This window comes from Phoxinus phoxinus (assembly GCF_949152265.1).
Source record: "Phoxinus phoxinus genome assembly, chromosome: 14".
Lineage (NCBI taxonomy): Eukaryota > Metazoa > Chordata > Actinopteri > Cypriniformes > Leuciscidae > Phoxinus > Phoxinus phoxinus.
This window is the reverse complement of record NC_136889.1, coordinates 33,128,916-33,142,670: the sequence shown is the minus strand read 5'-3', so window position 1 is coordinate 33,142,670 and position 13,755 is coordinate 33,128,916. Positions and strand designations below refer to the sequence as shown.

Sequence of the window (13,755 nt, the reverse complement as noted above, 5' to 3'; positions counted from 1 at the left end):
AGGTTTAAGAAACTCGACCTAGATAACTCGGGATCCCTGAGTGTGGAGGAGTTCATGTCTTTGCCCGAGTTACAGCAGAATCCGCTGGTGCAGAGAGTCATCGATATATTCGACACGGACGGCAACGGAGAGGTGGATTTCAAAGGTGAGGCGTCCATTACACCTGCGAGAAACCGCTCGAGAAACTAATGCTTTGTTTATTTGAAAGTGGAAACCTGTTGTTCATACGCTAAATGAATCCTGTGAAAATGTGCAGGTCACGTTTCTATAGAAGCTTGTTTCCGCCACAAAATAAAACATTTTAAAAGATAATTGTGACGTTTTATCTCACAATTGCAAGTTTACATCATATAAAGTCAGAATTGCGAGATATAAAGTCAGAATTGCGAGATATAAAGTCAGAATTGCGAGATATTAAGTCAGAATTGCGAGATGTAAAGTCAGAATTGCGAGATATAAAGTCAGAATTGCGAGATATAAAGTCAGAATTGCGAGATATAAAGTCAGAATTGCGAGATTTGAAGTCAGATTTGCGAGATATAAAGTCAGAATTGCGAGATATAAAGTCAGAATTGCGAGATATAAAGTCAGAATTGAGAGATATAAAGTCAGAATTGCGAGATTTGAAGTCAGATTTGCGAGATATAAAGTCAGATTTGCGAGATATAAAGTCAGAATTGCGAGATATAAAGTCAGAATTGCGAGATATAAAGTCAGAATTGCGAGATATAAAGTCAGAATTGCGAGATATAAAGTCAGAATTGAGAGATATAAAGTCAGAATTGCGAGATGATAAAAAGTCAGAATTGCGAGATATAAAGTCAGAATTGTGAGATGTAAAGTCAGAATTGCGAGATATTAAGTCAGATTTGCGAGATATAAAGTCAGAATCGCGAGATATAAAGTCAGAATCGTGTGATGTAAAGTCAGAATTGCGAGATGTAAAGTCAGAACTGCGAGATGTAAAGTCAGAACTGCGAGATGTAAAGTCAGAACTGCGAGATGTAAAGTCAGAATTGCGAGATGTAAAGTCAGAATTGCGAGATGTTAAGTCAGAATTGCGAGATGTAAAGTCAGAATTGCGAGATGTAAAGTCAGAACTGCGAGATGTAAAGTCAGAACTGCGAGATGTAAAGTCAGAATTGCGAGATGTAAAGTCAGAACTGCGAGATGTAAAGTCAGAATTGAGAGATATAAAGTCAGAATTGCGAGATTTGAAGTCAGATTTGCGAGATATAAAGTCAGATTTGCGAGATATAAAGTCAGAATTGCGAGATATAAAGTCAGAATTGCGAGATATTAAGTCAGATTTGCGAGATATAAAGTCAGAATTGCGAGATATAAAGTCAGAATTGAGAGATATAAAGTCAGAATTGCGAGATTTGAAGTCAGATTTGCGAGATATAAAGTCAGATTTGCGAGATATAAAGTCAGAATTGCGAGATATAAAGTCAGAATTGCGAGATATAAAGTCAGAATTGCGAGATATAAAGTCAGAATTGCGAGATATAAAGTCAGAATTGAGAGATATAAAGTCAGAATTGCGAGATGATAAAAAGTCAGAATTGCGAGATATAAAGTCAGAATTGTGAGATGTAAAGTCAGAACTGCGAGATGTAAAGTCAGAATTGCGAGATGTAAAGTCAGAATTGCGAGATGTAAAGTCAGAATTGTGAGATGTAAAGTCAGAATTGCGAGATGTAAAGTCAGAATTGCGAGATGTAAAGTCAGAATTGCGAGATGTAAAGTCAGAATTGCGAGATGTAAAGTCAGAACTGCGAGATGTAAAGTCAGAACTGCGAGATGTAAAGTCAGAACTGCGAGATGTAAAGTCAGAATTGCGAGATGTAAAGTCAGAATTGCGAGATGTAAAGTCGGAATTGCGTGATTTAAAGTCGGAATTGCGTGATTTAAAGTCGGAATTAAGTGATATGAAGTCAGAATTGCGAGATATAAAAACAGAATTGCGTGATTTAAAGTCAGAATTGCGTGATTTAAAGTCGGAATTAAGTGATATGAAGTCAGTATTGCGAGATGTAAAGTCAGAATTGCGAGATATAAAGTCAGAATTGCGTGATTTAAAGTCAGAATCGCGAGATATGAAGTCAGTATCGCGAGATATGAAGTCAGTATTGCGAGATATAAAGTCAGAATTGCGAGATTTAAAATCAGAATTGCATGATTTAAAATCAGAATTGCGTGATTTAAAGTCAGAATCAGAATCGCGAGATATAAAGTCAGAATCGCGAGATATAAAGTCAGAATCGCGAGATATAAAGTCAGAATCGCGAGATATAAAGTCAGAATCGTGTGATGTAAAGTCAGAATTGCGAGATGTAAAGTCAGAACTGCGAGATGTAAAGTCAGAACTGCGAGATGTAAAGTCAGAACTGCGAGATGTAAAGTCAGAATTGCGAGATGTAAAGTCAGAATTGCGAGATGTTAAGTCAGAATTGCGAGATGTAAAGTCAGAATTGCGAGATGTAAAGTCAGAACTGCGAGATGTAAAGTCAGAACTGCGAGATGTAAAGTCAGAATTGCGAGATGTAAAGTCAGAACTGCGAGATGTAAAGTCAGAACTGCGAGATGTAAAGTCAGAATTGCGAGATGTAAAGTCAGAATTGCGAGATGTAAAGTCAGAACTGCGAGATGTAAAGTCAGAACTGCGAGATGTAAAGTCAGAATTGCGAGATGTAAAGTCAGAACTGCGAGATGTAAAGTCAGAATTGCGAGATGTAAAGTCAGAATTGCGAGATGTAAAGTCAGAATTGCGAGATGTAAAGTCAGAATTGCGAGATGTAAAGTCAGAACTGCGAGATGTAAAGTCAGAATTGCGAGATGTAAAGTCAGAACTGCGAGATGTAAAGTCAGAATTGCGAGATGTAAAGTCAGAATTGCGAGATGTAAAGTCAGAATTGTGAGATGTAAAGTCAGAATTGCGAGATGTAAAGTCAGAATTGCGAGATGTAAAGTCAGAATTGCGAGATGTAAACTCAGAACTGCGAGATGTAAAGTCAGAATTGCGAGATTTAAAATCGGAATTAAGTGATATGAAGTCAGAATTGCGAGATATAAAAACAGAATTGCGTGATTTAAAGTCAGAATTGCGTGATTTAAAGTCGGAATTAAGTGATATGAAGTCAGTATTGCGAGATGTATAGTCAGAATTGCGAGATATAAAGTCAGAATTGCGTGATTTAAAGTCAGAATCGCGAGATATGAAGTCAGTATCGCGAGATATGAAGTCAGTATTGCGAGATATAAAGTCAGAATTGCGAGATATAATATCAGAATTGCGTGATTTAAAATCAGAATTGCGTGATTTAAAATCAGAATTGCGTGATTTAAAGTCAGAATTGCGTGATTTAAAGTCAGAATCGCGAGATATAAAGTCAGAATTGTGTGATATAAAGTCAGAATCGCGAGATATAAAGTCAGAATCGCGAGATATAAAGTCAGAATTGTGTGATATAAAGTCAGAATTGTGAGGTATAAAATCAAAATTGCGAGTTATAAAGTCAGAATTGCAAAAGTAGCAATTACCTTTTATTTTTTATTTAGTGGTGGAAACAAGCTTCTATACATTTCACCCCAGAAAAAAAAGAATTTTTTTTTATTTTGTTTATTAAGCCAATTTTAGAACATTTATTTTATTTTATTTGCATTGTGATGTTTTCATGACAATTAAACGCATTTAAACTATTTTACATGATTCTCTGTCTTTTCACAGGTGATTTGGACTATATTCTCTTCACAGTATTATAGTGAAAGATTAATGCAATACATTTTGTTTAATTTAAACCAGCAAAAGGCAGTAGAAAAAATACATATTACGTTCAACAATTATTTAAATAATGTATTTTTTCTCTTTACCGTACATATACATTTATTCATCATTAAGCAGATTGCTTTTATACAAAGTGACTTACAATCGAGGGTAATGGGAGAGTTTTGCATCAAAATAATACGAATTAGGGAATTATTGTATTTTATATCGTCATGAGATGGCACAGAATTCCTGATTTTCTTAAAATAGGCTTTATTTTTGTTGTGGCATATATAATGTGGCCTAAAATGAACGCATGATGCCATGTTATGATTTTAATGCATTGCATTCTGATAATATTTCATACTAAAATGTGTGTATGTCCTCAAACTGTGAAATACTTCAACAAATGAGCTTAAAGTAGCTCAGAGCTGTTGCATCACAGTTTGAAAAGAAGCCCTTTGTGTCCTGTGCCAAGAGCATTCACATTAGAGTTGGGGTACTCGAACTCGGACTCGGACTCGAGTCCGGTCTCGAGTCCAATTTTGAATGAACTCGGACTTGTCACGCACTCGGATGAATTTGTACTCGGACTTGACACGGACTCGAGACATTTTAGACTCGGAAAAATGTCCGAGTCCAGTCGAGTCCGGGCACTGGATGACACAATATTATTCAAAAACGAAACGAAACGACGTTGTTTCAGCGTTGAGCATTGTAGCCAATCACAGTTAAGTGCATAAACACAGTGGCAAATCAGAGGCGTTTTAGAGTCAGCATGCGAAGAATTCGCTCAAAATGTATGTTCAGAATCAGCACGAGCTGTATCCTTTCGCAAATCCCCTCATAAAAGACAAAGTCTCTCTAGACGCAATATAAATAAGATATTTACTGTGCAGTGCGGACAACTTCAGTCAGTGTTTATGACGAGAGTTTTGAACGCGGTAAGTGATGGCTTAAAGGGAGCGCTATTGACAATCTAAAGTTTTTTTTTTCATACTTCTAATCTAGAGGACCAGTGGTTACGTTCACACTGTAAATTATAAAGAGTGATAACTGCATTTAAATGTGGGGTTGAATCCACTTAATTTTTGTCCTTTGAGTCATGAAATTGTGATGATTTGACACATAGCAACATAAGAAACTTGATAACCATAGCACCATTTTGCCGTCTAATAATGTTGTCATTTTTGTTACATTTACACTTTAGTCATAAGTTTACATACAGAATCTCCAAAATGTTATTTTTATACTTTTTTTAATAAGGCGGATCATACACACATTGTTTCTATTTAGTAGCCTACTGCACTGAAAAATATTTTACACATAACAGATGTTTAATAGCCTAAATAAAATACAAACACAAAATAAAGACAGATTACATATTACATATTAATATTGTGTCATTACCTGAATGATCCACAACTTTTTTTCTTTCTTTTGTAATGGTTGTTCATGAGGAAAAGTCCTCCAGCTCCTTACATTCTTTGCTTTTCCAGCATCTTCTGCATATTTGACTCCTTACTAGCAGTGACTATGATTGTAAGATCCATATTTCCACACTGGTGACAACTTAGGGACTCATACACAACTATTACAAACCCTGCAGACATTTAGTGATGCACAAGAAGGAATCCATTAAGGGGTGTAAACTTTTGAACTGGATCATTGGTGTAAATTGTTCTTATTTGTTTAAAAATGCATTCATTAATTTAGTCCAACCCTTCAGAGGATAAAGGGTCTTTGTGAAAGGTCAATTTCAAATCATTTAAATCTTTGTGGACTCGGCCGGACTCGACTCGGACTCGGATGTTAAGGACTCGGACTCAAGTCCGACTCGGCCCTCTTTGGACTCGGACTTGGACTTGTACTCGGTTGTTAAGGACTTGGACTCGACTCGGACTCGACAAAGGTGGACTCGGACCCAACACTAATTCACATTCCTCCACACTGACCCGGAGCGGCACGGTTCTGGAGAAATCACCATCACGAGCTTATTTCTCCCTCGAGTCTGAACAGACAACTAAACAAAACAACACGTCATTTACTAGAGGTTCTGACAAAATGTTCATTTCTGCAGTCTATCGAAAAAATATTGAAGTAATTTGAATGTTTTTTTTTTTTATGGATTGAGTGAATGATTCAATGACTCACTCATAAAGACTTCATTACTGAATGAATCGCCCTTCGTTCCAATGTTCAAACTATTTCCAGTAGCTTTTCTCACTGTAATCGCTAATATTACCCACAACCCATTGTGCTTTAGAGGAGGATTCGGTTCAGAACTACAAAAAACGTTAAAAACTACAAATATGAGGTTTAGATAAAGGGGTTTGACTTACTAATAATCAACATTTAACCTGATTAATTAAACATATTTATTTGATGGTATCCACATTATATTTAATCTGCAACAACAATGTAAACTTTTAAAAACATCCATTTGGCCATTAAATGTAAAATTATTTATCATTATACGAACACATGAGGAGAATTTTTGCATGAAACCGCCGTGACTGACGGATCAACGTGCAACTACATTTCTCTCCAGTACAGTAGGGAATTAAATAAAATGTGGAGGATATTAACTGGGATAAGATGATTGACAGGCCTGTTTACGTAACCGTATGCGTGTAACTATGCAACAGAGCGTCCATTAAAGACACTATTTTATGACGTGATAGTGTGTCCAAAAGCTTGTCTGCTCCTCTGCTACACCCTCAAAAGTATGTCGTTTTTCTTCTCAAAAAGACACATAGTGTAACTAGGCGAATTCAGACGCATTATCAGTAGAGATGCACCGATTGATCGGCTGGTGACCAGAATTGGCCGATTTTCACGTGATCGGCGACCGGCCGTCAGTCTGACATATGCCGATTTTATGCCGGTCAAATGCACTCGGGCGCCGCATGATTAACATCGCGCAAAGTCAGCATCACACGCGCACACGGACGCACATGTAGGAAACCTCGTGAATTACGACCGCAAATATTTGCGAGTGCTTTTTGCCATCGCGGCTGTTTAACTGCAGCAAACGGGCAAACACCGTCTATATGTGTTCAGGACACCAGTCCGGCTCTGAGTCAGCGCTGTGAACACCACTGTATGCACACGGAGATACATCACAGCTTACAGCACAGTTTCTGACGGCTAAACTTAGCTTCTCGTTCAGCTGGCCTCTGTCAGAGAGTGACGGATGATCCCGCGCTCCACTGACTTCACTCCTATTGGTTGTCGCTCCACTTCATTTGCATAAAGTTAAACAGATCTCAACTTTGTTGCGTCGCCAGACACGCCCCATCAGGTCGCCAACGGCCGCGATCGCGCGTCGCCGGAAAACGCCCTCTCCCCATTGAAATCAATGGTAACGTGTCGCTTTGTCGCTCGCTTATAGTGTGAACGCAGCTTTAAGTGCGGGTTTCAGCGCAGAGTCTATTTCTGCTGCTCACGCTCAATTAAAGTGAAAGCACACTTTTGATGGACAAAATAAATATGATTTCACACAAAAAGTGCCTAAAATGCACAGAATTTGCATGTCTTGTGTGTTTTAACAAGAACTGGAGTAGGCTATGTCAGAAAAGAAATATTTGTAGAAAATGTACCCATTTAAACTTGTTTTTATTATTCAGTTTGGATAAAAGTATATGGTGTTTTATAAAAAAATATATATATATAGAAAATAAATATGTGTGTGTGCTGTAAAGTGGTTAGAGAAAATGAAATAGGAATCTGCTAAAATCGGTATCGGCCTAGAAAATTGTAATCGGTGCATCTCTAATTATCATTGTTTTTGAATGAGTATCTGAAATGAATGATTGACTGACTCACTCATAAATACTTGTTTCATTTATGGATGAATCAGCATTTTTAAAAATCTCTTCAATGAATGATTCAATGATAAATACATTTTTAACAGTCACTTTTTCGCCACCTACTGGTGTAACAATACAATTGACAATCCTTATTTGAAGTGTCGAGTTACTTTCAAAAGGTGATTTACTGTATTTTGATTGCTAGATATCAGTGTTTATATCCGAACTATGAACATTTTATCCCGTACTTCTGTGATAATACGAATGATTGTAAGATATTGTAATAATAATGATTCTGTTAGTGAAGCGGTATCATATCCATTCATGACGACGGCTCTCTCTGGATCAGAACACAGATCTGGATGTTCACAGTGATCGGACTTATCAAAGGTTTAATGGACAGAGCCGAATCTCTGTCGTTTAGGAATAAAATCGTGTGTGTGTGTGTGTGTGTGTTTGACTCGAGATCACGATCTGTTAGCGATCAATCGTGCAGCTCTACATTCTTGATTTGTATCATATGATCTCTTTATTATCAGCTCAAAGCTCATCAGTCACTTTTAATAAAATGTGCATGATCACCATAACATGCCAGCAATAAGTGATGTTTGTCAGGTACAGGATTAATAATCACTGGTGTTGTGTGGTCTCCAGAGTTCATCGAGGGCGTCTCTCAGTTCAGTGTGAAGGGAGATAAGGAAATGAAGCTTCGCTGTGAGTATGAAAGCACTTCACATCTCTTCTGTGTATCGCCACGCCACACAATAACTGACCCGTGCCGTTTCTCTGGAGCCAGTCGCCTTTAGGATCTACGACATGGACAAGGACGGCTACATCTCCAACGGGGAGCTGTTCCAGGTGTTGAAGATGATGGTGGGCAACAACCTGAAGGACACGCAGCTGCAGCAGATTGTGGACAAGACCATCATCAACGCAGACAAGGACGGCGATGGGAGAATATCCTTCGAGGAATTCTGCGCTGTGAGAAAACCTTCAGTTGCTAACCGTTGAGCTTAACCTAGCCTGAGTCTGGTTAGATAGTCTGGCTCACGGGCGTCAGAACCATTGTTCAAGTCAAGTCTCCTTCATTCAGGCCTCATTTACACTGCATGGTTACGTTTACGAAAACGTTTTATCTTTATAGACAGGTCATCTTCATTTATATAGCGCTTTTAACAATGTAGATTGTTTCAAAGCTGCTTTACAGAGATAAACGTATAATTTAAGGTAACAGATTGTTTTGGCTTTATAGCGGTTCTTGAATAATGTTACTTTCCAGCTAAAGTTAGTTTTGATTGATTCACTTCCGTCGCAACGAGTTATATCAATTAGAGACCGCTAAGACGACACCATTCTCTCTACACAGACTTTAAACTGAACCTGTGATAAACACTGATGGCGCTCACGTGCGCATCAAGAATTAATTCTATAGTTATGTGCGTTTGAATATATGTGCGCATGTTTCTAATTCTCTACAAACCAAGCCTAAACAAACTAATTGTCTGGCCTTAAAAAAAGTCGATACCGAAACCGAAAACTATCCCGACAACGCTCTATCTGTAGAGTGGTAAAGGGATCCTCCATAGGGAGAGGCTAGTCGGCACTTCAGCGCTGCGGTGACATCGGGTCCAGGCGAAGGTCCATCGTCAGATCTGGATACGGCCTGAATGGTAGGAAGACTGTTCCAAAGTTTTGGTGCTAAATAGGAAAAGGATCTACCGCCAGCAGTCGATTTTGATATTCTAGGTATTATTAACTGGCCGGAGTTTTGAGATCGCAGTAGACGTTAAGGACTATAATGCGTTAAGAGCTCGCTCAAGTACTGCGGAGCTAAACCATTTAGTGCTTTGTAAGTGATCAGCAATATTTTAAAATTTATACGATGTTTAATAGGCAGCCAATGCAGTGTTGACAGAACGGGGCTAATATGGTCATACTTCCTGGTTCTGGTAAGAACTCGAGCTGCTGCGTTTTGAACTAGCTGTAGTTTGTTTATTAAGCGTGCAGGGCAACCACCCAGTAGAGCATTACAATAATCTAGCCTTGAGGTCATGAACGCATAAACTAATTGTTCTGCATTATTCAATGAGAGCATATGATGTAATTTAGATATATTTTAAAGATGAAAAAATGCGGTTTTACAGATTATAGACACGTGACTTTCAAATGAAAGATTGGTATCAAAGGTATAGAGGTAAAGGGAAGGAGGCCCACAGGGGAGAGGCTAGTGGACACTTCAGCACTGTGTTGTCGTCGTGTCCAGACGAAGGTCCTCTATCAGATCTGGATACGGCGGACTGCGGTTAACCTCGGGATAAACAAAGAGACTAATATTAGCGTAGACGCCATCCTTCTTATGATGTAACGAGTACATCAGGATTTATTTACGGTCCCGGCTGATCTAAACTCTGCAGCCTAACATTGAGTTTAGAAGTCTATAATGTGTTATGTGAATGCTAGGTCAAAGAGATGTGTTTTTAGTCTAGCTTTGAACTGACAGAGTGTGTCTGCTTCCCGGACAATGGTAGGAAGACTGTTCCAAAGTTTTGGTGCTAAGTAGGAAAAGGATCTACCGCCAGCAGTTGATTCTGATATTCTAGGTATTATTAACTGGCCGGAATTGAGATCGCAGTAGACGTGAAGGAGTATAATGCGTTAAGAGCTCGCTCAAGTACCGTACTGCGGAGCTGAACCATTTAGTGCTTTGTGAGTTTATGGGTGGGACAAGACCCACACACTTTTTAAAGGGTTAGTTCACCCAAAAATGACTCTCCCTCATGTTGTTCCCCGTCAGACTTTCCTTCATCTTCGGGACACAAATGAAGATATTAGTGATTAAATCTGAGAGTGTCTCACTCCTCCAGAGGCTTCTGTTGTAATTGAAACTTGCCGGCCCAGAAAGTTAGTAAAGACAATGTTTAAAATAGTCCGAGTGACTACAGCGGCTCAACCTTCAGTTTATCAAGCGACCAGAATACTTTTTGTGCGCAAAACCCCCCAAAAATAAGAACTTTATTGAACTCTTGATGTTCTTCAGTGTGTTCCTCTGAGTGAGTTCTCGTAGTGTAACAGCGCAGCGCTTCTGGGTTGTACGTCACTATTGGCCAGCATCGCACACATGACCAGCGTCAGCCAATAGTGAGCCTCCGTTCTGACGTACAACCCAGAAGCGCTGCCGCACCTACGAATGATTAAAGTGCACGAGGATCTACATTTTCTATCAAATAAGTATACAAGTATTATATTTGAGCAGAAGGTATAGTCCTCCTGAATAAATGTGAATGGTCATGTTCTTGTCTTCACGAGTGTGTGTTGTGCTTCCGCTGCAGGTCGTGGGAGGTCTGGATATACACAAGAAGATGGTCGTGGATGTGTGAGCGAGTCCGTCTCCCTCCACCAGATCCGCTTTCCTCTCATCTCTGACGATCTGCTCAAGATATCCAGCAAATGCTCTCTGTGTATTTCAATGGAAGTATTTAAGCCACTTTTGTCAAATAGAAGCCTTGTCAAGCCAACGTGTGAGTGTTATTGATCTCGACCTGCTCAATAACCTGCTGTAGCACTTTATGGGCTTATGGACACTGAACGAGCATGTCAGGTACAGAGGAAAGAGCATTGGCTTGTCCATATTTATTTAGTTTTTTTTTTTTTTTTAAATGCTTCTTTTTTTAATATTTATTTTGTTTCATTTTTTTTTTTTTTTAAGTATAATATAAATAAGTATATGTAGGGTATGACGTGCCAAGCAGAACAAACAAGCTTGTTCCATTGCATGACGTAAAGATGCAATGTTTGCTTTTTTTCCTGTTACGCTTTGTGATATAATCTATTTCTATCATTCTAGCATTTTTGGATTTTAGCATCTAACCATGTTTAATACCTGTTTTTGTATTAATCGTGATATAATGTTTATGTATAAATGTTTATATTGTTGGAAAGTGCATCTTCATGTCTGATTCGTCGAGACGGTCCAACAGAAACAAAACACGATTTGGTTCATGTGAAAGTGTAACGTAATGAATATGTCTGTCCATATGAGAGTCCCAGCACCCGGTGGTCACAAATAGTATTTGGACACTAAAGTCACAATAACAATCAATGTCACGGCAATAGAGAACTCAATGTCAAAGCAAGATTCATCTGCAAGATCTTTCCTCAGCATTAACTTCAGTTTCCTGAGACATCACATTAAAGTATGCAGACACCCTCGTTTATAGCGACACCGGTGGCCGTTTAGTGAACTGCAGTCAGACACCCTTGTTTATATCGACATCGGTGGCCATTAAGTGAACTGCAGTCAGACACCCTTGTTTATAGCTACACCGGTGGCCGTTTAGTGAACTGCAGTCAGACACCCTTGTTTATAGCGACACCGGTGGCCGTTTAGTGAACTGCAGTCAGACACCCTTGTTTATAGCGACACCGGTGGCCGTTTAGTGAACTGCAGTCAGAAACCCTTGTTTATAGCGACACCGGTGGCCGTTTAGTGAACTGCAGTCAGACACCCTTGTTTATATCGACATCGGTGGCCATTAAGTGAACTGCAGTCAGACACCCTTGTTTATAGCGACACCAGTGGCCGTTTAGTGAACTGCAGTCAGAAACCCTTGTTTATAGCGACACCGGTGGCCGTTTAGTGAACTGCAGTCAGACACCCTTGTTTATAGCGACACCGGTGGCCGTTTAGTGAACTGCAGTCAGACACCCTTGTTTATAGCGACACCGGTGGCCGTTTAGTGAACTGCAGTCAGACACCCTTGTTTATAGCGACACCAGTGGCCGTTTAGTGAACTGCAGTCAGAAACCCTTGTTTATAGCGACACCGGTGGCCGTTTAGTGAACTGCAGTCAGACACCCTTGTTTATAGCGACACCGGTGGCCGTTTAGTGAACTGCAGTCAGACACCCTTGTTTATAGCGACACCGGTGGCCGTTTAGTGAACTTCAGTCAGACACCCTTGTTTATAGCGACACCAGTGGCCGTTTAGTGAACTGCAGTCAGACACCCTTGTTTATAGCGACACCAGTGGCCGTTTAGTGAACTGCAGTCAGACACCCTTGTTTATAGCGACACCGGTGGCCGTTTAGTGAACTGCAGTCAGACACCCTTGTTTATAGCGACACCGGTGGCTGTTTAGTGAACTGCAGTCAGACACCCTTGTTTATAGCGACACCGGTGGCCGTTTAGTCGTTTAGAAACGTATTGCTAACGGTACGTATAAGAGACTGAACATGATTCAACGCCCGAAGTTCTTTTGCATAGAAGTAAAAAGTTGTAGTAAATACCTTTGCAACGATAAACTGTTAATGAACCTCCTGAGGTAGATGAATATGTAAATGTGTGCTGGTTAAACAATTAAAATGACGCATTGAGAAAACAACAGGTCATAAAGCATCTGATAAGAAAGTGAATATGTTTACAGCAGCGCTGAGATTCACCGGTCCACACATGAGGTCATGATATTTTGATTAGAAAGTCTATTTGAGACTATAGATCGTAGTTTAAATTAATCGTTGACATCGACATTACAGAGCGGCTCTTTGGCATTGAACATTGTCTAAGCATTCGTTTAATGTCATGTTTCCCGGCAGAAACGACAGTTCTTCACGTATCTACAGGCTTTCATTAAGAACCAGGAAGTCTGGGGAGGTCTCGCTTTTTAAGGTTTCGTTACAAGCTGTGCATACATTGGCAATAAAAAAGCAATTAATATATGCGAATTCTGGTAACACTTTAACTATAATGTTCATTAGTCAGCATGATCTAATAATGAACTGCACTTATACAGCATTTAGTAATCTTTAACGTTAATTTCAACATTTACTAATACATTATTAAAATCAAAAGTTGTATTAGTTAACAAAGATGAACTAATACAGGAACACATGTATTGCTCATTGTTAGTTAATAATACATTAACTAATGAATCTAACAAACATATATTTACTCGAAGGTTTTACTTAATTAAAAATAAGCTCTGGCAATGACGCTTGCTTTGATATGTGATATAACGTGTCTGAAGTGTCCGACTCGTTTTAAGACTGCCGTCTCTGATCATCTATAAACACGGATGATTTAATGTCCATCTTTTGTAAACGCAGCAGCAGGAGACGCTTGCACTGCAAAAAATGCTTTTCTTACTTAGTATTTTTGTTTTGTTTCCAGTCCAAATATCTA

The 13,755-nt window shown here is 39.1% G+C and overlaps 1 protein-coding gene across 2 annotated transcripts in view; it reads left to right on the top strand.

Annotated features, from left to right (window-relative positions):
- The window catches only part of ppp3r1a (protein phosphatase 3, regulatory subunit B, alpha a), a 39,818-nt gene extending 26,123 nt beyond the window's left edge, over positions 1-13,695 (top strand). For both annotated transcript variants that reach the window (XM_079634727.1, XM_079634726.1), the window contains 4 exons: positions 1-145; positions 8,233-8,292; positions 8,375-8,559; positions 10,908-13,695. The exon at positions 1-145 is cut by the window's left edge and continues 32 nt beyond it. In XM_079634727.1, coding sequence (XP_079490853.1) covers positions 1-145; positions 8,233-8,292; positions 8,375-8,559; positions 10,908-10,955 — 438 coding nt within the window. In that variant the 3' untranslated portion in view covers positions 10,956-13,695. The remainder of the gene's footprint in view (positions 146-8,232; positions 8,293-8,374; positions 8,560-10,907) is intronic.
- Positions 13,696-13,755: the final 60 nt, after the last annotated feature.